The sequence below is a fragment of the Aethalodelphis obliquidens genome, unplaced genomic scaffold, assembly GCF_003676395.1.
Source record: "Aethalodelphis obliquidens isolate GAN/ISIS:26980383/991018 unplaced genomic scaffold, ASM367639v1 scaffold31, whole genome shotgun sequence".
NCBI classification, from domain to species: Eukaryota; Metazoa; Chordata; class Mammalia; order Artiodactyla; family Delphinidae; genus Aethalodelphis; species Aethalodelphis obliquidens.
Window position 1 is genome coordinate 10,438,143 of NW_020837975.1, and position 25,428 is coordinate 10,463,570.

Here is a 25,428-nt window from a genome sequence, read left to right on the forward strand (position 1 = left end):
GGGTAGTGGTTGTCAGAAAGGATTCTCTCAGTCAGTGAAAACTGAGCTGAGACTAAAGGGTAAGTCTAAGGTAGCCAGGGGAAGACTGAGGGGAAGAGCACACTGGGAAGAAAGGCAACATGTGGGAAAACCGTTGGGTAGGAAAGAGGTCAGCACATTTTAGAAAATGCAAAACACACACCAGTAAGGCTGGAGATAATAAATGGGCAGTACAGTTGCCATATTAAGATGCTGGATTTTATCCTGTGTATAATGGGAACCCTCCAGGGTTATGCACATGATCTGATCTATGGTCTTGCAAAGAACCCTGTAGCTTCTGGGTGGGAAAATAAAGTGGAACAAGAGTGTAAATGGGGAAACTAGTTAGGAGACCACTGCAGTATAGTACCAGAGAGAGCTGACAGTGACTTAAACTAATCCAAGCCATCCTCATTCCGAGGGTCTGGCAAAGCTCCCGGTTCATATAAATGAATGAATGAATCAATAGATATCAGCATTGTTTCTTACAGTCTTCTTTCATGATACTCCTACCTGTCCCAGGGTAGAGGCATCCTCCAGTCTTTTTCTAAGATACAATTACATTTTTCTAGAGTAAAATTTTTAGTCAACATCATGATAAAAAAAATTTAGGTGGTATCTAATGTCTATAATTTAAAGTTCAAACTCCTCAACTGCCACATAAAATTCTATGAAAGTTGAAATATAATTCTTTGAAATCGCAAATAATCAGGTAATTTATATATAAGATTAAACAAAAATTTATATGAATGTTCATCACAGTAGTATTTACAATATCAAAGTAAAAACAATCTACATGTGCTTCAAATTACGGAACACCTGTATAATGAAATAACATACAGCCCTGAAAAATGTTTTCAAGGAATATTTAATAATGTGGGGAAACACAATACAACATTAAATGAAAACAGGATGTAAAACATATATAATTTGACCTGAAGTTTATTTTTAAAAAGAATACACATGACTAAAAAGAAATAGATCAAAGTAGTGATCTATGGATTGGGAGGTTATAGGTGATTTTTACTTTCTTAATATGTTTTTCTGGTTTCCAAACTTTCTACAATAATAATATTTTTATTCTCAGAAAAATCTCCTAGTAATGGCTACACCTAAAAGAAAGAAACTTCAGCCTAGCTCCCTATTGCCCTCCCAATCCTTGCACACAAGTCTGTGATTCTGTTTCCCACAGACCTGCCTCTACCACTGCCTGCACATGGCACACTTCTGCTCTGCAGCTGAGTCTGTGAGGGCCTCCCTTAGTACCTCCATTCCTGCTCTCAACATTTACTACACAAAGCACTCATCTGACATAACATTTGCTGCCTTGACTCATCAACTTCTTTTCTGTGCCCTTAGCTCTCACTTATCTGTCAAATTGACTATGATTTCACTTCTTTGTCCTGCCCCCAGCACCAAGCGCAGCATCTTCTAAGGAGGCATTTAATATTTGCTGGTTGCTCAGAATGAAGTTATTCTATATAGGGGCCACTATTTGGCTCTCAGAAGACTAGCATGGCCATGATCTCCTGGGTCCCTGCTGCTTCTTGGCCAAAAGCTGCTGCCATTACTTCCCCCTTTGAATCACAGATGGTTAGGGCAGGGAAGAGACCTGAGATAGGATCTAGCTCAATCACTGAAATTAGTAAAAGAGAAAACTGAGTTCTAAAAGTACAGAGAGACTCTCTGCAGGTCCCTAGGAGAGGCAGTGGCAGTGGCAGAGCCAGGCCTGGAAATGCAATTGCTCACATTCAGTGGTCATTTCCCCAGACCATTCTATGGCAGTGACCTCCAAGAGCCCTTCACTCTAACTCTTCAAAGAATGTAAACTGGCAAACAAGTTTGGAAATGTCCATTTGATTTCCTGAATGTTCATTTGACAGGCTGGAGAAAATGCATTTGGGATTGCCATTGTGTTTTTCACTCTGTTTAATATAACTGTTGAATATCAAAGGTTCACTGAAAGTAAATGAAAGTAGCTTTTAAGCTTAGCCATTAGGCACTTTAGAATTGTTTTCAAGGCAGCACAGCATAAAGGCCAGAATAAACTGATCATGAATTCTTCCCAGGGATATAAAATTAAAAGCATAATTCAGTGTACATCTTTCCTCCTACGATGAACGAATGCAGACCTGAATGAAGCCAGGGTGTGTGATATGTGCTTATGAACCAGCATGGAAAGGATGCTTTTCACCACTCCAGGAAGAAATATGAAAGTCACTGATGAATAATTATTCTGATAAAGCACTAAGATCCTGTAAGGTTAGGCTGTGATTTAAGTTGACAGCTTTGGTTATAAACACTGGTTCTAAAAAATACCAATTAATGATTCATTTGACTCCTGCTCTGCTCTGATACTGTCCAAATTCTGGCATTTCATGTCATGCCATTGTCTTTTACCACATAAACTTGTTTTATCAAGACAAAGAGAGTAAAAAACACTTTCAAGTGAAAATAATAAAAAGGATCTACTTTACTGTTGCAAACTCTGACAATTTCCTCTTTGCATTAAAAAAGATAATAAGTGTCAAACCAGTTATTACAGCACATGACAGCTTCAGAATAGAGACAGCATATCCAGCTCTACATTATTCAATATGGACACATGGGAAAAGAGCAAACAGTTTTTCTAACAGATTTCTCTGCCTCAATGCCAATATGGCAAATAATCATAAGAAAATGTTATTACTCTACCTAATTTTCCCTTGGAGCTTTTAAATGGAAACTTTGGTTAACTGATTTTTAAAATATGCACAGGGAGGGGTGGGCAGCAACACCGCTATGAAGGGTCCTGCCAACGACATCCAGGCTTAGGTGAAATGACCCCTGGGATGGGAGGGTTCTGAAGACGAGTAATAAGGGCTGAGGACTGGGGATACATGGCAAAGACAGATGTCTTTCCTAAAATGGAAGAGCTCCTGAGATGGCATGAACTGCACTGAGGCAGAAGTTGGAGGAAGGAAAAGAGAAATATTAATGCGTGCTTTCTTTCTCTAATCACTGGGGATGACAGTCAAAATCAGAGGAGAATACAGCCATTCAGAAGTAAAAGGAACAGAAGTAAAATAAAGTCACTGCAAGGTCTCTTCATTAGAGACTGAGATTCATTTCAACTAGCCTATCTTACCTCAGCTGCCATAACAAAATACCACAGAGTGGGTGGCTTAAACAAAATATTTACTTCTCACAGTTCTGGGAGCTGGGAAGTCCAAGATCAAAGCACTAGCCAATTTGGTTCCTGTTGAGAGCCCTCTTCCTGCCTTGCAGAGGGCAGCCTTCTCACTGTGTCCTCAAGTTTCAGGGTGAGGAGTGGAGGGTGCTGATCTCTCTTCTTTTTCTTATAAGGACACTAATTCCACCCTCATGACCTCATCTAAACATAATTACCTCCAAAGGTCCCACTTCCAAATACCATCACATTGGGGGGTATGGCTTCAACATACGAATTTTAGGAAGACACAAACCTTCAGTCCATAACATAACCTTTACCTAGTACCTACCATGTGCTAGATGTAAGTTCTGAATAAAATTGAATAGTCATGCCAGGGGCAGAATCATGCTTATAATAAGATGCTCAGAAGCAAGACTGTATTTTCCTTTACACCTAAAAAAGCTTGTTTAGCAAACAAAGTTATTTTTACCTGATATGGTTTTAAATCCTATGCTTTATATTTATGTCCATACTTTTTAGATAAGACCTACTTTAACTGTTGCCAATTCTCACATTTTACTGATCTACTAAGCAGTATCCAGATTTGCCAATTTTATTTTCTGTCACCCTAATGTTATCATAACTTAATGCTATCAGGGAACACGAAAGAATCAATGCTGATTATAGTTAAGAAAGTGAGGATGAAAGCAATACTAACTGGGGATATTAGGTTTTTTGTAAAGCCTCGACAGGAGGTCCTCTTATCCCAGAGTCATTTAGGAATCATTAACTTGGGGCTTCCCTGGTGGTGCAGTGGTTAAGAATCTGCCTACCAAAAAAAAAAAAAAAAGAATCTGCCTACCAATGCAGGGGACACGGGTTCGAGCCCTGGTCCGGGAAGATCCCACATGCCGCAGAGCAACTAAGCCCATGAGCCACAACTACTAAGCCTGCGCTCTAGAGCTCATGAGCCACAACTACTGAAGCCCATGTGCCTAGAGCCTGTGCTCTGCAACAAGAGAAGCCACCACAATGAGAAGCCCACACACCGCAACGAAGAGTAGATCCCGCTCACCGTAACTAGAGAAAGCCCGCGTGCAGCAACGAAGATCCAACACAGCCAAAAATAAAAAATCATCAACTTGACTCAAACCCAGCAAAAATTCTACAAATACATGGAGTAAAGATATCAGTAATTTTCTGGCAAGGAAGCATGGTTTAGTGGAAAGAGAATCCACTCAAGGTCTTTGGAGTCAAACTGACATGGTTTTGAAATCTAGTCCCACAATTTTTTTTTTTTTTAACAGTGTGACCTCTCTGAGTTTCAATTTCTTCATCTGTAAAAATGAGAATATCCCTGCTGCACAGGAATGCTGTGTGGGATTAAATGAGAGGGAAGTATGTGCAAGTGCTTAAGAGGAAGTAACCATGTGGTCAATATGTTGTTTCCTCTCTGTTCCCGCGAATGCCTTCTACTAGGTAGGGGTCAGAAGTTCAAAAAGTTTACTACCAGTCTCTGCTTGTGTGTGTGTATATGTGTGAGAGAGGGGAGGGGCCGTGTGCAGAGGAAGGTTATAGATTTGTGAGTACTGTGCTTTCATGAGCCTGACCATCTTTAAAATATTTTGTGTTTATTGATTTGACAATCATATTAATTTACCCACATATTTCATCTGACACCTCCATTTTCTGGTCTTTTAGGCATCTCTGGGCATGTGGATGCTTGATAAATAGACTTATTAGCATGATTTGCCTATCTCTATCCTGTCTCCCATTTTTTTAACAGAATTACACAGCTGGCAGTGAGGATGGCACCCAATCTCATCATTCATTTACAACCCTTTCTGCATGACTGAATCTGACTCTGCTTATTCCCATTCTCTGCTTCGAGGACCATCTCTGGTGTCTCTTCACTGAGAGGCAATGTGTACAAGCAGACAAAGCAGAAGAATAAAGGAGGGAAGAAATGTGGGCCCTGAGCTTCTGGATGGGCTCTGACCTATTTCACTCACCTTCAAACTCTGTGTGAATCTATTTCAGCTTCAGCCACTGTAGGGAAAGGCTGAGGAATCTTGATTTCCTTGAAGAAGGGAATGAACAATCGACACACTAAAAATCAGAGGAGACTTTGGAAATTACAAGAGAGGCTGATACTGTTAATGACTAAGTTGCCTTGGTATGTCTTGTGTGCTAAAATTCCATTTCATTTTCATCACACACAGAACCAGAATTATCACTGCAGGAAGCGCTACAAGTTGTGTTCCCTTTGTTCTATCAGAACATCCCAAATAGTATCACATGCTACCTGAAGATGTGCCCCTGAAACAGACCAACAATGCTTCAATTATCTTGGCTGCAGGCAAAGACAAAATAAGAGTCTCAGGAGTTCTCAAAAAGTTCTCTCTAAACTGTGTTGTTTTCAGATGGAAACTACAAGAACATGACCAAAACTATAATAGTAGAGATTTCCCTGGGCTTTGTTCTGGCTATAAGATAGTTTCCAAATATACGATGAAAGGTAATTAGAAGCCGGCAGGGGCCCAATGTGGAACACATCAACATGATCATAGTTCAGACACACAACCCATTCAGTCCCCACCCCACTCCACCCCCAGCTTCTCACACAAGCAGGGTTACCCAAACTCTGGTTAACCTAGTATCAATCTTCCTATTTAAGTTTATCTGATAATTCACAGTGTAATGGGAAAAAATGGAAAGACAGAAAGGAGAAAACATAAAACAAATATTGTCCTTCATGTTGGTAAAAACATAAATTGGTTACATGACAAATGTGAGGCAGTGCTTATGCTGACAGTCCAATGGCAAAGTTATTAAAATCTTTTTTTTTTTTCTAACTTGGTATCTTTATTCTTGATGATTTTGTAATAGGCTTGTCCTTAGTTTGATTAAGCAAACTCTCATTTGGCTATGAGAACTCATTCAAATTTGCTAAAGGAACTATGATGGTAAAATTATACAGCAAGTTGGGAAAAATACCCATGAAATAACACAACTTTTTATAAAACTGTCAGGTTTCAATTCCAGTAACCCATAAGACAGGGCCTAAAGCCTATTCATAATCACATCATTCCAGAATGAGGAGCTATTGCCAGAAACTTTTTATGGGGTGGGAAAAGGAAGAAAGGATGGTCAGTGCTGACAAATACAGGTTTAATGATACAGTGCTCTTCACAGATGGCTACAGAGACTGTAAACTATTACCCAGAAACATACAACCACACAACACAGACCACTTAGCCAGATCTAAAATAAACTGGCTTCTTGTAACTACCCTGTAAACACTACAGCCCTTCTTCCATCCAAAATTGACCCTAATCTCACATGAAAACAGTTATTGTAGGGGAATCAGAAACCCAGCTTTGTGGCCAAAAGTAAAAACCAAAGGAAAAATAGCAATTCAGTGGTTAGCTGGTGAAAGCGGGAGATCTGGTGCCCTTCACTGCGCTGCTTTGCTCTTCTTACTCTGGCTCTTTTTGTCCCTCTTCTCCAGCCCATCCATGTTAGCTCTCAATAGGCTTGAATAAGCCATCTGAAACTCATTCACTTCTTTGGAGCTCACCACAGTGCTGATCTTCTTTTTCCCATCGGTAGCTCTTAACAGACACTTGTTGTCTGAGGGCTCAAAGCCCTCCACAGAACCCTCCCTTGGAATGGGTTTAGTTCGACCACCATACTTCTTCAGGGTGATGAACACGCTACCCGACAACTGGCACTTCTGGAAGAGGCTGGTCAGCTCTGTCAGGAACTGCTCACTCTTCAGCAGCACCATCCTGGTGCTGCTGGCTCCTCTCTGTCAGCACCTATTAAAATCTTTAGAGAAAAAAATCTCATTTCTTCAAAATTTTCCACCATTTTAAAAGCCAAGTCGAGAGCTGAATCACTGCTGTAAAAGGAAACACCCTTTCTGAACCACATCTGTGTGATGGGGCCACTGATGCTGCCATTATTGCTCGATCAACACACCCTGGAACAAGAATTTTCATTTCTGAATCCAAGCCTGTTCAAAATCCTCCTGGGGAAGTAAACTAACACCTGGGCATCTTCTGCAGTATAAAAATTCTCTTCTCTTACGGCAGTAGCCTTATGTTTAGACTCAAAAATGCCTTTTCCCTTGCATCAGCTTCTCTCAGGTGAAAGGAAATAAAGACAGAAAGCAAGGGCCCCTTCAGTAAAATCCCACTGAGAAGGGACAGGCAAAATAGGAAGATTTAATTCTAACATGAGGGGACCCTATGATGATGTGAGAGGGAAAGGAGAGAGAAGAGGAATGGCACCTAATCTAGAAGATTCAAGTACATTCACAGATACTTTCCCAAGATGTGCAAGCATCTAGCCTTCTTTAAGGAGACAACCGTGGCATCATATAACTCAAATTAATTCCTTTCTGAATGAAAGCTGAGTAACAAAAACAGAACTTGGCAAGATGGCACAGCACAGTGAGGGCAGAATTGTATTCCCAGTTGATACTTGGTGAGATGTTAGGTTGTCATCTCAATATAAAATAAAATGAGGCCGCACAACGGAAAGTGTTTTGAAAAGTAAAAATCCAAGGGAAAGATGAAAGCAGCATTTTAATGAATCTGGAAAAAACAAACTCTGTGGGGTGGGCAGCTCTGACTGTGACCTTTCTCCAGTTGACATCCTGGGAAGAGAAGACACATGATGGAGAGAGAGGCCAGTGCCTGCCTCCTTCCCCCACAACGGGAATGGCAGTACCATTTGCCAGCACCTGGAAGCTGAGAGAGAGCCTGATGTGGATTCTGTCCGTCCATTAAAGGCAAGAAGAGTGAAAAGTGGGAGAGAAAGCTCCTAATACCGACAGTGGTGACCTGGGGTCATGCAGTAAGGAGTTATAAAGGCATAAAAGCTGCTTTATTCAGATGGTTCCTTTCAGGGGAACTCATTTCATGATACTTAATGCAGGCAGTTAGAAGAACAGTTGGGTTGGATATAACTTACAGTATGTCACACAAACCTGGAGCGCCCACAGAACATTAATTTCAGGGCACACATTGAGATTATGCACTTACAACCAGCCTCTTTGCCAGGGGCAGCAGCTTGTAACTCAGAAAGTCATGTTTCATTTAGGATGTGCTGTATAGTGTTGAAGGGGAAAGTTAACTGTTTTGTTTTGTTGTGTCTTTTTCCCCAATCTGAGTAAAAAGCCCTTGGGAAAGAGCTACATATGCTAAACTGAAATTTTCTATAAAAGTGTTCTCACTCATTTCAGCACAAATCTGCTTAAGTCATATCTCTTGCACGTCTACTCTTGTTCTAAACACAAGACTTCCCCTGCTACTGAGATCCCCACAAGCAAGCTCACCATTCTGGGATTTGCTTTATCTCATATAGGTTTGGGTATCACTTTCTCCTGAACCTAGAACTATGTTTTCCACCACAGCATGCCAGACACTAACTCATCCCTACTCAAAGGGGCTTTTAGAACACCACTTTCTTGATGTGCTACATATATACAATGGAATACTACTCAGCCATGAAAAAGAATGAAATAATGCCATTTGCAGCAACACGGATGGACCCAGAGATTATCATACTGAGTGAAGTAAGTCAGAAAGAGAAAGACAAATACCATATGATATCACTTATATGTGGAATCTAAAATATGACACAAATGAACTTAGGTATGAAACAGACTCACATAGAGAGTGAATTGCCAAGGGGGAGGAGGGACTGGGGAGGGACAGGGTGGGAGTTTGGGTTTAGCAGATGCAAACTATTATATATAGGATGGATAAACAACAAGGTCCTACTGTATAGCACAGGGAACTATATTCAATATCCTATGATAAACCATAATGGAAAAGAATATGAAAGAGAATATATATATATATGTATGTATATGTGTGTATGTATATATATATACATATAACTGAATCACTTCGCAGTACAGCAGAAATTAACACAACACTGTAAATCACTATACTTGAACAAAATAACTTTTTTTAAAAAAAGACATTCTTAAGAGAATTTTCAAAAAAAAATCCCACCTTCCTCTATGTGGTAGTGAGGTGGTCCTTTTTTTCACCCTTAGCTACTCCTCAGCTCTGGTAATCAGTAACTATTCAACTTAGGTAAGAGAAACCATATTAATTCTTCTAAGTAATGCAAACATCTAATTTTACATGCTCTCAAATTACTTTTCTTTCTACTGCATGTTTGTGTAGCTATTACATGAGTCCGTTGTACTGATGCAGCTGTCATCCCTTCAACTCAGTTCTTGCCAAACACTGAGCTGTGTCTGGAGATACAAAGATAACCACTCTTGTTGAAGAGATGCCAGTTTAGTGGGAGAGCAGACATGTAAACAGATCCGTATGTGAGATACATGGCCTGGAGGGGGAGAAAAAAATATATTGCACAAATAAATCAGCACAACAGCACAAAAAGAACTAGAGGGCCATAATATACCACAAAGATCCAGTGAAATGCAAGGATTGTGAACATGGAGGTAATATTGCATTTCCATCTCAGTCAATCTACATACTCTGCTGCAATGGAAGAAGTAACCTCGTTCCTACCTAAAGCCAACTTTCCACTTGAGTCCCAGGGCCAAGCCCCTCTCTCATATCAGGGACACCGTCCTTTAACGATCCACTCTCCTGCATTATCAAATCCTCCCTTCCTGTGGAGTCATTCCAACGTGCATACAAGCATACCTTAATATCATCCTCCCTTGACCTTGAGCCCTCTGGCCTCTTTGCCATTTCTCTGCCTCCCTTCCCGGTGACACTCCTTTCATCTTCTACATTTATTGCCATCCCTATTACCTCACCCTCCATTCCCTTCTCCCACTGCTCCAACGAATTGACTCTCAGCAAGGTCACCAATAAGGTCCACCTTGCCATTAGTGACTTTTCTGTTCTTATCTGTCTTGCGTAGCATCTACTGCCCACTCTCATCTCCCCTCAGCCCATATTGAAACTGTCTTCTTTAGGCTTCCATGAAAACCCTCTCCTTGTTTTCTTTCTGCCTCACTGCAGCTCCTTTGCAGTTTTCTCTGTCTGCTTCTCCTTGCCTGCCTCATTCCTGTCCCCCCCATAGCCCATTCTCACAGTAGCTAGAGTGGTCTTTCAAAACTATAAACCAAGTTATTTTATTCCCTGACTTAAACCCTCCAATGGCTTCCCATCATTCTTAGCATAAATTCCATGTCACCGAGGCCCAGTAGTTCCTGGCTCCTGCCTACCTCTCTGCCTCATTGCTAGCCATACCTTCTCCCAACACCCTGCACACTATCCACCACCAGATTTCAGACTTACACTGCCTTTTTTCAGTTCCTCAAACACCCAAAGATAGTTCCCACTTCACAGCCTTTACCACTGCTGTTCATTAGCCTAGAGCACTCTTCTCTTAGCTCTCTGCATGGCCAACTGTGATAAGTCAAGTCTCAGCTCAACTGACTTGCTCACGGAGGACTTCCCTGATCTTCCTGCCCAAGTGTCCGTTCCCCAAACTCAGTCACCTGCTAGCTCATCACCCCTTTCCAATTCCTTCCAACACTACACTAAAAAGTGTCATGTTTATTTTTCACATCTCATTTGTCTACCTCTCCTGTGAGAGCCTAAGCTCAACAAGGGCAGGGACTTGGTCTTGTTCAAGCTGTATGTCTAGCTCCAGGCACAGTGTTTAGTACATGATAGGTACTCTGTAAATATTTACTGAATGGAGGAATGAAATGATGATGAAGTCCTTGGTTAGGATATTGTGTCCAGCTCTTTGCTCTTCAACTACAGAAAAGCACAGGAAGGGGAAAGTTGAAACATAATAATAACTAGCATACAGGGAAATCAGACTTATGAAAAAGGTTAACAGAACTAGAATTAATGAGAAAATATTCTACTTTCATTCTTCAGGGGGTCATTACTAGTTTTCTTTAATGTCTAATGAAGATTAAATAAAAAGAAATGGACTACAGGTTCAGCAGACTGGGTTTAAGTTCTAGAGTAGATGAGATATGGGTTAGTTATGGAAACACTTCCTGAAACTGACTACTATTTAGGATTATAGGAACTGCCCTGGTGGCGCAGTGGTTAAGACTCCACGCTCCCAATGCAGGGTTCCCAGGATTTGATCCCTGGTCGGGGAACTAGATCCCACATGCATGCCACAACTAAGGAGCCTGCCTGACGCAACTAAGACCCAGCACAACCAAGTAAATAAAAATAAAATATTTTTTAAAAGATAATTAGTTCCAGAAGAACACTGAAGAGTCTTTTAAAACTAAAAGGGATAATAATAATCCTGTATCAACTGAGTGCCTCCTGTGTGCCAAGAGCAGTGCCCAGACTGTGTTGTAAGTCTGCTCTCCTTTGACACTTGTAGCTGCCCTGTGAGGAGACACAAGCTACTACTGTCCTCCTTTTAGAGATGAGACAACCAAGGCTTAGCAGAGCTAACTAACTTGAAAAGGCCACATAGTTGATAAATGACCAAGGTGGGACCAAACCCAGATCTGTTTGACTATAAAATCTGTGCTCCTGACCACTATGTTTAAAAGGGAGAGTTTAAAGCACTGGACATAGCCCTGCTAAAAACATGAGGATCAGTTTTCTTAAAATGTTCACCCAAGTCTAGGATTTTAAGGTATTTTCAGGAATAATATAAAGAACATGCTATAAAGAACAACTTAAAACAGCGCTATAATGCAGATTCCATCTTAGAGCTTTTGGTTACACAGACGTTTGATGAACTGGACAAAATAATGTGCTTTTGGTTAGCCATTATATAAATTCTCTTGTGTCATCTTGAAGGATTACTTTATTTATAGTCTGAAGAGCTGTCTTAGAAATATGAGAAAAGAAAAACAAGTTTACAAGTATCACTGGGTATGACAAAATAATTCCTTGTTCCTCTAAAGTTATGAACAGAGGTCAGCAGATTATGGCCTGCTTATGGCCTGCGAGCTAAGAATGAATTTCACATCTTTTAAAAGAGTTGTTTAAAGGAAAAAAAGGAGGAGAACATGTCACAGAGACTGTGTGGCCCATAAAGCCTAAAACAGTTACTTTTTGGTCCTTTAGCAAAATGTTTGCTGACCCTTGTTCTAGAGCCTAAAAATGTATGCACAAGTATGGAATAGTTGTAATAGAGAATAATATACCTGCTAAGAAAAATCAACTCCCTAAAGGTTTTAGAAAGTATCTTTGGAGGGTTTGTTTGTTCGTTTCTTTTACCAAAGACAACAAAACTTCCCAGAGTCAGATCATAAAGTGGGTCTGGCCTCTCAACCTAGATCCGTTAGATGATATAAGGGGGCCTAAGAAGGAGAGGAGAGTACTGAAGAGCTTGGGGAAAAATGAGAATGATCCAATCTCAGAGCTGAACAGGGCCTTATAGATACTAGGAGCCAACACCTTCATTCTGTAAATGAAGAAGCCCCCCGGGGCGGGGGTGGGGCAGTGGCTTCTTCAGGCCACGAGGACATGCACACACAGCACAGTGATTCATTCCGGCCCCCAAGGCTGGGGCTATGTTCTCTGTGCCATGTGGCCTTTACTTTACTATAGAGACATGCTTTTGCAAATCGAGGAGCAGGAGACAGCTTTTTAAAAGGTCAGACAAGAACCAGCAGATCTGCAAAGAACATGTGATCTGAAGGTGAAGTCCCAATCCCTCTTATAAAAACTGTTTAATTTCTTTTTTTCTAATTTTAAAAATAGTACACGTTGATTATAGAACACAAAAAAAATTTAAAGAAAAGAATAATCATTCATAATCCTATTTGATGATAAACACTTTTAACATTTGGTGTATTTCCTTATAGCTTTTTAAAAAATCCATATACACATACATCATTTTAAAAATTAGAATATTGTTATTTTAGTACCTTTCTTTCCACTTAACTAGGTACAAGTCAACTTGTGAGCATTTTTGTGTCATATAAAATTCTCCTAAAACAGTTTTAATGGTTGTACAATTCCATAGTATGTATGTATCATTCTTGCTGTAACTAATTAATCCTTCCACAACCAACATGTATGAGAGACTATTTTATGTCACCCTCATCAACACGACCATGAACATAATTCAAAATATTTTCCCATTTAATAAACACAAATGATTTCTCTTTGCTTCACAATGAGGTTGATCTTTTTTTTTCACATGGCCATTTATTTATTTGCCTTCTTTTGTGAATCATCTTTTTTTTTTTTTTTTTTTTTTTTTTTGCGGAATGCGGGCCTCTCACCGTTGTGGCCTCTCCTGTTGCGGAGCACAGGCTCCGGACACGCAGGCTCAGCGGCCATGGCTCACGGGCCCAGCCACTCCGCGGCATGTGGGATCCTCCCGGACCGGGTCACGAACCCGTGTCCCCTGCATCAGCAGGCGGACTCTCAACCACTGCGTCACCAAGGAAGCCCCCATGAATCATCTATTCTTAATGTCACATGTCCTATCCCCACTTTTCTTCTGGGGTGCTCGTCTGTTTCTTTTAAGAATCAAATAGCAAAGATTCTAACCTTTTTTCCTGATACAAATTTTGTAATTTTTCCACTTTGCCATTTACCTTTTAATTTTGTCTTTTTAATTTTGTTGTTTCTAATTTCAGAAATGTAGCATTTCTATCTAGTCTGACCCCCTGCTTTTTGTTCTTTGTGATTTTGATAAGATCAGTAATAGCACAAAGCTCGTGTGGGACCATACAAGGGATCATCTACTGGAGCTGGCTGGTGATCTATTAAAGTCTCTAAAAAGCAGCCAGTGTAAGTCTTCCAAACCCGCACAGCCTGCAAGTTCTGCCCAATGGTGGCCAAATGGAAGGAACGTGTAGTGTAAATGCTACAGGATGGACCAGGATGCTAGTCCTCAGTTTGCTCCACACTTGCTACGCATCCTCAAACAAAACCCAGTCTCCCTGAGCGCCATATATACCTCACCTAAAAATGAGAGGCGTGGACACTACAGTCTCAAAAGACACGGCCAGTTCTAAGGCTCATGCTTATTTGACACGTGACAGGAGGGAGCTCAGCATTAGATGCGGAGGGCTAGTTAGCATCCACACCCCAGAGAGACCTGTCCATGAGGAGAGGAAAAAGGTGAGAGACGGTAAAAAGGAACATCTGACATGGGAGGACTGTAGTCCTTTTGGCATGTCGTGTCAGTTACAGAAATTCTTTCAAGAAGTCAGCATGGCCCACAAGGTCAAAGGCAGAGGGAACCAAAGCTGAAAAGGGTTCAACACTAGTGCACAGATCTTTCCCAGAGGAGGCACCAGGTAACCTCGCTATGGTTTCCTCTGAGTTAGCTGGGAACTGTAAATGTTGGATATGGGCATAAATGCCAGAAGACAAAACCCAAAAAGGGACCTGGATGAGAAAAAGTGGTGGTGAAAGTTCTGAGACGAAAGAGAGAAGGTGTCACAAGGGTCGTGCTGAGAGAGCTCTTTGAGGGCAGGCATGGATTGGATCAGAGACGAGAAGGGACAAGAGGCAGTGAAACTCAAGCAACGAGAAGAAATGGTCTCAAGAAGAGGTGGGCAGGGTTGTAGTGGAGATCAAAGTGTTGCCTCCTGTCCCTGTGAAGTACCTGCAAATGCAATACTGTGAAAAATAATACATGCCCGGAAGTATTATGATACTGGCAGGAAAGGAAGAGCATTGGTTAGATAACAGTAGCAGCGCTGTGGGTGCCACCGGCAAAGTTCTGAGTCCAGGTCACACAAGACACAAGTTCTTACCTTTATTTGGTAACTAACTAACCAGTATTTATTTACATATACTTAACAAATAATTTTTTTTTCTTGCATAATACTAAGTAATAACACTGGTTCATTTTCTTCACTTTATTGCTACTTTAGTAGTTATTTATCTTTCTCATCTCAGCACTGATTAAAACATAAAATGTCTTTAGGAAATGTTATGTCCTAATTTATGGTTTAATTTGATCTTAGCAGTCAAACACTGATAACACTGCATCTCTTAAAGAAATCAGCCTATCTATTACCATACCCCAATAAGTACATGAAAAAAAAAACTCAATGAGAAGAGAAGAAATTGCAAAGCTAGGAGGCAATATGAAGGAAGAGAAACAAATCCTGAGTCCTCCACCTGGCCCAACAAAGTTTATTAAGAATAATTGAAGAGATGCTTCCCTGTGTTTCAATGATGGAGGATGCCTCATCCACCTATTTACTTTCCTCTTCAAGCTTGTTTATCGTTTTTGATGTAAAGGAAAAGAAAAGAGCCACCTCTCCCTTCTAAAAGCATATAAGGTAAGAACTACAGTAAGTAGATTTTTACCCCCAGGCTCAAAATTCTCATTAAATTAAAACCCCATTATTGTTTACACTGTTCTGAACAAGACTGGAAAAAGACTAACCAGATCCCATTTTAGAGATGAGAAAACTGATGCACGGAAACAGCCTAAGCAAGACTAGAACACACAGAGAAACAAAGGCCAGCCTTCCAGCACAGGCCTCTCCTGGGATCTCTGTTCACAGCTTCCCTTCAGGGTTCACAGTGGCCTTCAACTGAGGAAGGGTAGAGGAAGAAAGAGCAGGAAACTGAGCTGGGCCCCAGCTTTACACCATGCTACTGCTGGGATCCTGGGAAAGTAATTTTAATGTTCTGATGGCTCCATTTCCTTCTCTGTAAAATGGGGCTGATATTTACATCCACTCCCTAATACAACGTTTGTAAGGATCAAATGAAAGGAAGCGTTCCTTATAAAGTACCGGGTATTCTCGTCACTTAGCGATTTAAGAGAAGAATGATGCAACTAAAATAATAATTCAAAAACTTACATCACTCTGTCATTCATTAATTTCATAAGCTCAGGTCCTAAAACTGCTATATAGCATATATTTAAGTATAATACTTTGTTTCTATTATTTTGTTTTACTCAACTGAGATAACTATTAGGTGTGTATATACAGGCAAATACACACATAATGTTTAAAACACATAGAGATATATATTTGTATATACATACATATAATTATGATAAGGAAAATTATGGTTTTGCACAAATATCATATAAATCCTTTTAAAAACTGTTGGTAAACAAATAAACCAGAGCCAATGTGCATTTTGCTCATGAAATTAAATAAGATTGCATTTTGCTCATGAAATTAAATTTAAGCTTTCAATGTAAGATTTTATATACAAAATAAAATAGTGCCACTGCATATAAAGGATTACATGATGATATGAATACTATGAGAAGGAGCAAATTCTGTTTATAGGTTTTTTTTATTTTAAAGCCAAGACAACTTTTTTTCCCAAGACAACAATTCTCATCTAAAATTTAACCTAAAAAGAATGAGGTACTTCTGCATTTTTAACCCTTAAAAAATTGTCCAGGTTACAGACAAAACTTCCAGAATCTAGAATAATAACAAAGCATTCAGTGACCTAACAACTACTTTGAATAAAGGACACATATCAACAATTGCAGTGGGTGAAATTGTTCCTTTCTGCGGCACCCTGGAGGCGCAATGTTTAACGAGAAAGAATTATTTATGCCTACAAACAGAGAACTGTAATGGGCCATTTTAATATAACACATCACAGCAGTACAAGCAAGCTGCCAGAAAGGTGTTACCAGGTTTTGACTTATACTCATCTGATTTCCAAGACCAGACTAAAGCTTTGAAAACAGCAGGGGCTTTTGGTTTTGTTTTTCATTATTACTGAGAGTCAGTGGCAACAATAGCTGTGTTGATGGAGTCTTCAGGCAGGAATACTGAGGTTCCACCATTTCCTGCTGAAAATGAGTTCTCACCAACTGCCAGGACTAGGGATGTCAAGACCTACCTCCATTTTTTTCCTCTTTTAAAGTGCTCACAGTAATTTAGTGATTTTAATCATTACTACATTCATTTTGGAACAACGAAATAATGCTAAGAATCTCCTATCATAATGCATTGAAAAGACAAGTTTTCGGAAGGAAAACGATCTACAGTTCGTCAGTTTTGCTACCAACTGTAGCGGTCAAAATACTGAAATCAGATTAACTACAGAAATAGCAGGGAGAGAGCAGAATGGGGAGTGGAGGGGCAGCGAGCAGGGCTGAGGGAGATGAGCACTGAACCGAAATCAGCCTGGGCCAGAGGGAAACCTCTTTACAGGCTGATGATGCAACAAAACAGGGAAATTGGTTTTAGTGTTTTTAACTTCAATTAGTCACATTAATTAATGCTAAAAACAATGTTAACAGTATATTATTTTCATCTAGTTCAATAAAGGATTATACACATTTGAGTAAATTACACAGTATTAAACATTTAAATAACTTGAAATGAAGCCATTACTGTCATTCAAACAAGTTTCTACAGCTAAAGGCTGAATGTTAAGTATGAACTGATCTGGCATTACAAGAATATAAATCCTTTATCTTTTTAGAGAGAAGAACAAACGAAAAGATTTGATGACTTCTGACTTGAATAAGTGGTTTGTAGTGGCACAGCGCCCTCCAGTGGTCAAATGCTCAAAATGCAATTTCTAAAGGCCAAAGTTCAGTAGCCAATCTTCATTTTGAATGGTGATAATATAACCTTAGCTTTTTTTAAAAAGTACAGTGGTTTACCTCAGCACATATTTTCAATACCAGGTCATCTCTGCATTGACAATTTCCCTCACCAAATTTAAAGTTTTTATTTAAATCTAATTTGTTCCTAAGAAATGTTCTGGAGAGTTAAAAAAAAAAATCAAAGAAAAACAAAGCAAAACCTTACTTGGACAGACAAGAGCTGCAATGATGAGTGAATTGTTTTCTGTAAGCCTAGAATAATGGCGGGAATGTCAGCATTAGAGTGGTATTAATTTTTATGGGTTAAAATCTAAGCTCTAGAGGGAGATTATAAACATTATGGAATGCTATTTTGCCTGTTATACGAGTACATATGGCAAGTTCAAAATTACAGAAATGCCTTTTACTCATTTTTTCTATATGTGAACATTTCTGTTTTTAAATAACAGTATAAAATATTCATTGTATATACATCACTTTTTTAAATCACTATAACTCCTATTAGAATGGATCCAAAGTTAAGGGCTCCAATATTATTCTGAAGAAGTATGGAAAGATATTTACCCTTTCAGGTTATCAAAAAAACTCCCTTAGACCAATCTATAATACTTCCATTCTTGAAAATATATTGATTTCTCATATGAAAAGGGATTATAATGCTGTTTATAATAACTGAAAATATGAGTTAAATGATTATAATATTCTTGGTTTTCTACTCTATCAACTGCATTGCCCCAGACCCTATAGAAAATATTGGGTTGGCCAAAAAGTTTGTCTGGGTTTTTCTGTAACATCTTATGGAAAAACCCAAATGAACTTTTTGGCCAACCCAATAGTTACTAGTTGGAATAAGGTAGTTATTTTCAAAAAAAATAATAATGATTATCTAATTAAATTTTTTTCTTCTTCTGCTTACCCAAAGAACAGAAAAGTTTGAACATGTTTTTGAAAAGATCATTCCTTTCATTGGAACCAAGAAAGCAACTCTCTCTCTATAATGTAAGTAGAAATGACTTTGGGTTTTGGATTTTGACTCCACCACCCAGAGCAATGCAGGCAAACATCTCTGCGCCTTAGTTTCTTCACCTACAAAATGGACATAATTGTTCCCATCTCATGGGAACCTTCTGAGGATTCAGAGTAATGATGCAAGTAGAACACTCGGCCCAGTGCCTGTACTCGAGGAGATCCTCAAGGAACACCCTTCCTACCACTGAAAGAATGCAGAAGACCTATTCTCCCTGGGTCTTCTCCCTAGGTCCAAGAGGACTAGAACCGGGGTTAGGAGTATGGAGTCACATGGATGAATCAATTAAACTCACTTGGACCGTGCAGGTAGACCTGGAGGTGGTTAGGAAGGAGGAGCAATAACACCGCCACACAGGGATGGTGGCTGAGAGATGTGGATGTGCTCATGAATAAGAATATCTTACTCATTACCCCATCTTAATTACTTTCATCTGTTTCTCTCTTCATCGTTAAGTATTTAAAGCAGTGAGGTGGTGGGAGATGGTATGGGAGTGTAACCAAATCTTTTCTGGGGAAGATGGGCCCATGAGTAGTCTGAACATGCATTTTCAGAATTATAATAAAATAGACTATATTTGCAAAGTAGGCTTTCTTGCCCTTTGTGACCATGAAAACAAGGGAGTTGAACAAGCTTGATGTGAAAGTGACCTATGCTGTGCTCTGTCACTAGCAAGAACACGAAAAACACTTGTGGCAAGCAAACAGATCCCACTTTCACACTGATCTCATGTGACTGAAAAAAAAAAAAAAAGAGCGTCCTTCTAAGAGTGCCATTGCCTTAATTCTTTTGTTGCAATTCTTACTTGTTAATGGATATTTTAAATAATATTGAGAAAGGTGTAAGATTTCTGAGTTTATCAAAAACGGCATGAGTTTTTAAATGTTGAGAAACATTTTTTTAAAGATGCAAATCAGCTTCAGGAAAATGAGAGAGTAAAAGGGAGAAAGGGCTCAAGGGACAACTTTTAAAATTCAGGCTTTAGGCTAATGGTCACACCAATTAAGATGCAAATGGATAAGGTTTCTAGCTTTTGCCAGCTTGCCAAGTACCCTGATGACTTACTAGTGGCAACAGCCATTATGTCTTCCCCTTCTGCATCAGTGTCCTAAACAATGCCCTAAAAGCTTACAAGAGTTGAGAGCTGATGCCAGGTCCCAAAGTGGGCAGGGCCTGGCAGCACAGACACACACACACACACACACTCCAAGAATTACCCTGAGTGTTGAAACTTTCGATGAGGGCAGGAAAGGTACCAGTATGTCCCTCCTATCCACGTGGGAAATATCTTTTTCTCAAAAGGGAATTCACAATACAGAGCTAGGACTATCTACCAAGCAAATGACAGATGGGTCTAGATGCATAAGGTAAAGGACAGAATTGGTTTTGGTGACTCTCTGAATATTCATAGAATCTATAAAAGTCCAATCCTTTTAAGATGCAGTCTGTTAGAAATGAATATGCAACTGTACCAAATAAAAACACTGTATTTCTCAAAATGGACACATGGAGGGAACTTTTCCCACCTCCCATTACTGTCGCAATTTCTGGATAAAGTATTATATGAACTTTATGTTGATTTGTGATTTATATACTCTAAGGTAGGCCCCCCAATATGGTTTTTTTTCCAAATCGCATTCCCTTATCATTTCACCCATCACAAAAGATGCTACATTCAGTAAGATAATTCCTAAGGATAGTGTTAGAACTGGCTAGCTCTTTAAAATGATCAGAACTAATGGACCCCACACATGGCAGCAGCATGGGGTTCCTTTCTTCAAGTTTCTCAGTTCACTACATGGAAAGAAAGAGGGAGAGAAAAGGAGGGAAGGGGAGAGCAAGGGAGAGGAAAAAAAATAAGGTATTCACTAGTAAAGAACTATTATCAATACAATGACTATTCCTTACAACAAGACCTATTACAATGAAAATCATACTAGAGGATCTCCAAACCTTGTTGCTATAAAACTTCAACCAACTAGCTGAGTAACCATTACAGCAAGCAAAGCCTTCAGACCTGGCTATTGTCTCAAGTCCCGAGCAGGACAGAAGGTATTTTTTTAAGTCTTAATTACACAAGCTTGGTTAGAGTCAAAGTGTAAGCAACCAGGCGAGGTGGCAATAGCCAGGTTTACAGAAAGAGGCAGTCACGGAGGATAACGTGTCAGATTTGCTGAAAATAGGTTTAAGGCTGAGGTGTCCCTCAGTTTTAACACTGCTTTTCTGAAATTTTGTTGACGCTACAGAAACACTGACTATAAAGTTACTTTCAAATTAATAAAAATCTTCAGTAAGATCAACACTGGAGTGATTCCCAACAAAGTATGAAAGACAGAAATCTGGTCATTTGTATGAATTTGGCTGCCGAAAGCACCTGTCTCTAATATCTAAAACCGAATTCAACCTGTCCCATTTTTTTCCACAACGAAGTTTTTTCAGGACTCATGAGGTATTAAGGACCAGCCACAACACCAGAACCAGTCTACCATTCACATTCCATACTCATGCAGAAGAGAATGCTACACATACTTCTAAATAGCAGATCGTGCTAGATAGGTCTGTGGAACACAGCTGAATTTGTCATTATTCAGAGGTACATATGTATTTCAAAATGTGTTCTGTTTTGTTCTGCTATCTAGTACCCCCTGCCCCCCAAAAAAACAGAGCAGGAAGCAACCCACAAAGGGGTGGACCGGGTGCACTGGCCAGGAAGGGCCATACATCCCTTCTGCTCACAGCCCACTGGCCTGAGCTAGTGAGAGAGCCAGCATCGGAGGTGGGTAATGTGAGGGGACACATGGAAGAGCTGACGAGCACTACTGCTTATGCACACCATCCAATTTTCTAAATCTTTGATTCTAAAATCAAGAAGCCCCACACCTTTCCTCTTGTACGCTTCACTCTCCATAATAAGGATTTGTGCCTATCACCTCCTTCGGTAATTTTCTCCCATTAGTAGATGGGCCAGTTCTTCTTTCCATGTTGATTTACTCACAAAATTATATCCAAAACAGATGGGACCCTAAGGATACAAATTCCACAGAACAAAAACCTGTACAATCAAGCTAAGTCCCCTCATGTTTTTCTCCATATCAACTATGTACCATATTTTAAAACACACACACACACACACACACACACACACACACACACACACACACTAATGAATGATCTAGCATATTTGGAATCTAAACAGTGCCTGTCAGCAACAGCTAGGGGTTCATTTCTTACACTTGGCCCTCTGTCGAGCCTGTTTTCTGTCAGCTTTCTTATTTTCTCTTTAATTTTGCTAAGGGAACACTATTCTGACAAGTGGTTAAGCAATACACAAAAATCAGAGAAAAAATGTTAACAAATTAAGCACTTTTGTCTAACCCTCCTCAGAACACTGTGCCAAGGTAGTGCACATGCCACACTGCAGTCTCAGAACACTGTACGAAGTACTGCACATTCCACACTGCAGTCACATAACACTGTACCAAGTACTGCACATTCCACACTGAAGTCTCAGAACACTGTACGAAGTACTGCACATTCCACACTGCAGTCTCAGAACACTGTGCCAAGTATCGCACATTCCACACTGCCGTCTCTGAACACCTGCCAAGTACTGCACATTCCACACTGCAGTCTCTGAACACTGTACCAAGTATCGCACATTCCACACTGCAGTCACAGAACACCTGCCATGTACTGCACATTCCACACTGCAGTCTCTGAACACTGTGCCAAGTACTGCACATTCCACACTGCAGTCTCAGAACACTGTGCACAGGGGCTGCCTCCTCTGCATTCAGCACACAAATCACTTTGACTATGATCACCCACATTTATCTTTATTTTTAAAATCACCTCATTGTTGCCAATGGCATTGAACATTATTATTACTAATCCAGCTACTCTTAATAATAGTACTTAAGTAACCTGTCATCTTGGGAACTTTATAAACAATAGCTAATTAATTGTCAAGCATTTAATGTAACAGGATTCTAATCTCCAACCTCTGAGGCAGGGTATTTATTTGTTATAATGATAAAACTTCTGTTTGTATTGCTTATTTATTCAATATATATTCTCTATCTCATCGATTCTAATTTTTATATCTGCTTGGTAAGTAAAATAAAGACTCACATGCTGAAAGACACAGACAGCACACTTTACAAACAGTGATGAATCTCCTGCAACTCCTTTTATTCACACTACAATAGATTCTATGTTACCATGCAAAGAAAAACAAAACAAAACACCATAGATTATTTCCCCTTGTTTGCAAGATATACTCACAGTATTCTGATAGGAACAAGAACTTGAAGGTGCGGCATGCTATGTCTTAGGAGTGTGATTAAATACAATATTCTGTTGACATCTTGTTCCTGCTTTCAAACAACCAGGTATGTTACGTATGAACTGTCAGGACAGCTAAACAAGTTTTCCTGTCTAAATGTGCCCACATTCTTTTCAGAGAACTCATCTTAAGCTGAGGTCCCTATCTTAGTTGAATACTTAGTTGAATACTTAGTTGAATGTGGTAACAATTTCTTAACTTGCAATATTTAAAAGGTGTAAACACCGGTCAGAATGCCCATCATCAAAAACTCTACAAACAATAAATGCTGGAGAGGGTGTGGAGAAAAGGGAACCCTCTTGAACTGTTGGTGGGAATGCAAATTGATACAGCCACTATGGAGAACAGTATGGAGGTTCCTTAAAAAACTACAAATAGAACTACCATACGACGCAGCAATCCCACTACTGGGCATATACCCTGAGAAAACCATAATTCAAAAAGAGTCATGTACCACAATGTTCATTGCAGCTCTATTTACAACAGCCAGGACATGGAAGCAACCTAAGTGTCCATCAACAGATGAATGGATAAAGATGTGGCACGTATATACAATGGAATATTACTCAGCCATAAAAAGAAACGAAATTGAGTTATTTGTAGTGAGGTGGATGGACCTAGAGTCTGTCATACAGAGCGAAGTAAGTCAGAAAGAGAAAAACAAATACTGTATGCTAACACATATATATGGAATCAAACGAAAAAAAAAAGGTCATGAAGAACCTAGGGCTAAGACGGGAATAAAGACACAGACCTACTAGAGCATGGACTTGAGGATATGGGGAGGGGCAGGGGGAGGCTGTGACGAGGTGAGAGAGTGGCATGGACATATATACACTACCAAGCGTAAAGTGGATAGCTAGTGGGAAGCAGCCGCGTAGCACAAGGAGATCAGCTAGGTGGTTTGTGACAGCCTAGAGGGGTGGGATAGGGAGGGTGGGAGGGAGGGAGACACAGGAGGGAAGAGATATGGGAACATGTGTGTATGTATAACTGATTCACTCTGTTATAAAGCAGAAACTAACACACCATTGTAAAGCAATTATACTCCAATAAAGATGTTAAAAAAAAAAAAAAGGTGTAAACACCACCAGTTTTATCTGCCAACCTTCCCCTCACACATATACCACACATACTTTCCATATGACAATGCAAATGGTCTGAATCCTGCAGAAAACAGAAAGGTAGCAAAGAAAGACAGAATCCCTTTCTTGGGCCCTTAATGAGGTCTCCAGAGCCAAAGGTAAACCAATAACAAATTGTACTTTTCACATACTAGGGGAAAAAAAAAAGAAAAAAGGCAAAAGGCGGGGGTGAGCTTGTCATCTGAAATTAATTGAACTTAGCCATGCCAAGAAAACACTGGTAATAAACCCTCCCCATCTAAATTAAGGGTTTTATACCATGAAAAAAAATAAAAATTTATGGCAGTAATTTCATCTGGGTTTTTCAGGAAGTGCTTGCTGATTTTCTTGTACTCAGTAGAAAAATCCCCAAGGAGCAATGCAGACTGCAATAAGGCAGACTTCTAAAAAGATACCATTTAATTTTTCACTCCTCCCCTTGCACTATTACCACACTTCCACTTTTCTCTAACTCAGTATTAACTCTCTCAACACAATTCTCTTCCACTAGCTCCCAGCACCAACTTGCAGGGGAGGAGAGACAGGCTCAATCTGCAACTGCCCATCTGTTGCTCTTGGCGAGAGAAGTACAGGTGAAGAGAACGGGAAGCCCCTGAAGCACACACTTCTATTTGTCTTTGGCTGTTTTTTTTTTTTTTTCTATGACACCCAGCCATCTTAATTGAAGGCACCAAAAGTCTTAATGGTTTCAAAACAACCATCATGCAACACCTTTAAGACTGGTGACAAGAACTGATGAATGACTTCTGACGGGGAAGAATATCACACACAGAACCATGGTTCCCAGCCCATGGATCATATGTGGTGGGGGGCAGCTCCATAGGCCAGGCACAGAGTTACCTGCAAGGGTTCTGCAAATCCCCATGGGCCTGTGGATCAACTATATAAAAACACAGACAGAGTATTTGTTTTCTAATGTCCACAGACACTGGTGTGACGATGAAAACAGAAATTTCTTAAAAACCGTAAGTAAATTTGCAGCGGCTTTTTGTCATTTTCTCAATGAATGGCTTCTTTAAGTACAATAGCTAATTTACAATCCAGAAATATTTTTTGAAGTCAAAGAGCATCTTCATCTTGAAAAATACAAGGAACAATTGATCTAAGTGTTAGAATTTTCAGTGTTTTACATTCAGGCACATGGTAGGCACTCAATATTTGTTGACGTTTTTCTTAGCCCCTCTTGCATATATATATATATATATATATATATATATATATATATATATATATA

The 25,428-nt window shown here is 39.7% G+C and overlaps 2 protein-coding genes across 6 annotated transcripts in view; both read right to left on the reverse strand.

Moving 5' to 3' along the window:
* Positions 1-25,428, reverse strand: part of BTBD9 (BTB domain containing 9) — a 411,686-nt gene that overhangs the window by 268,972 nt on the left and 117,286 nt on the right. The gene's annotated exons all lie outside the window — the stretch shown is intronic.
* On the reverse strand, positions 6,154-8,642 carry LOC113631064 (signal recognition particle 14 kDa protein-like). Its single transcript, XM_027127136.1, has one exon. The coding sequence runs from the start codon at positions 6,957-6,959 to the stop codon at positions 6,627-6,629; it is 333 nt and encodes a 110-aa protein (XP_026982937.1). The 5' UTR covers positions 6,960-8,642; the 3' UTR covers positions 6,154-6,626.

Bases quoted from the DNA above. Each gene is read 5' to 3' on its own strand.
- LOC113631064 (XM_027127136.1), bottom strand. From the start codon at position 6,959: ATGGTGCTGCTGAAGAGTGAGCAGTTCCTGACAGAGCTGACCAGCCTC.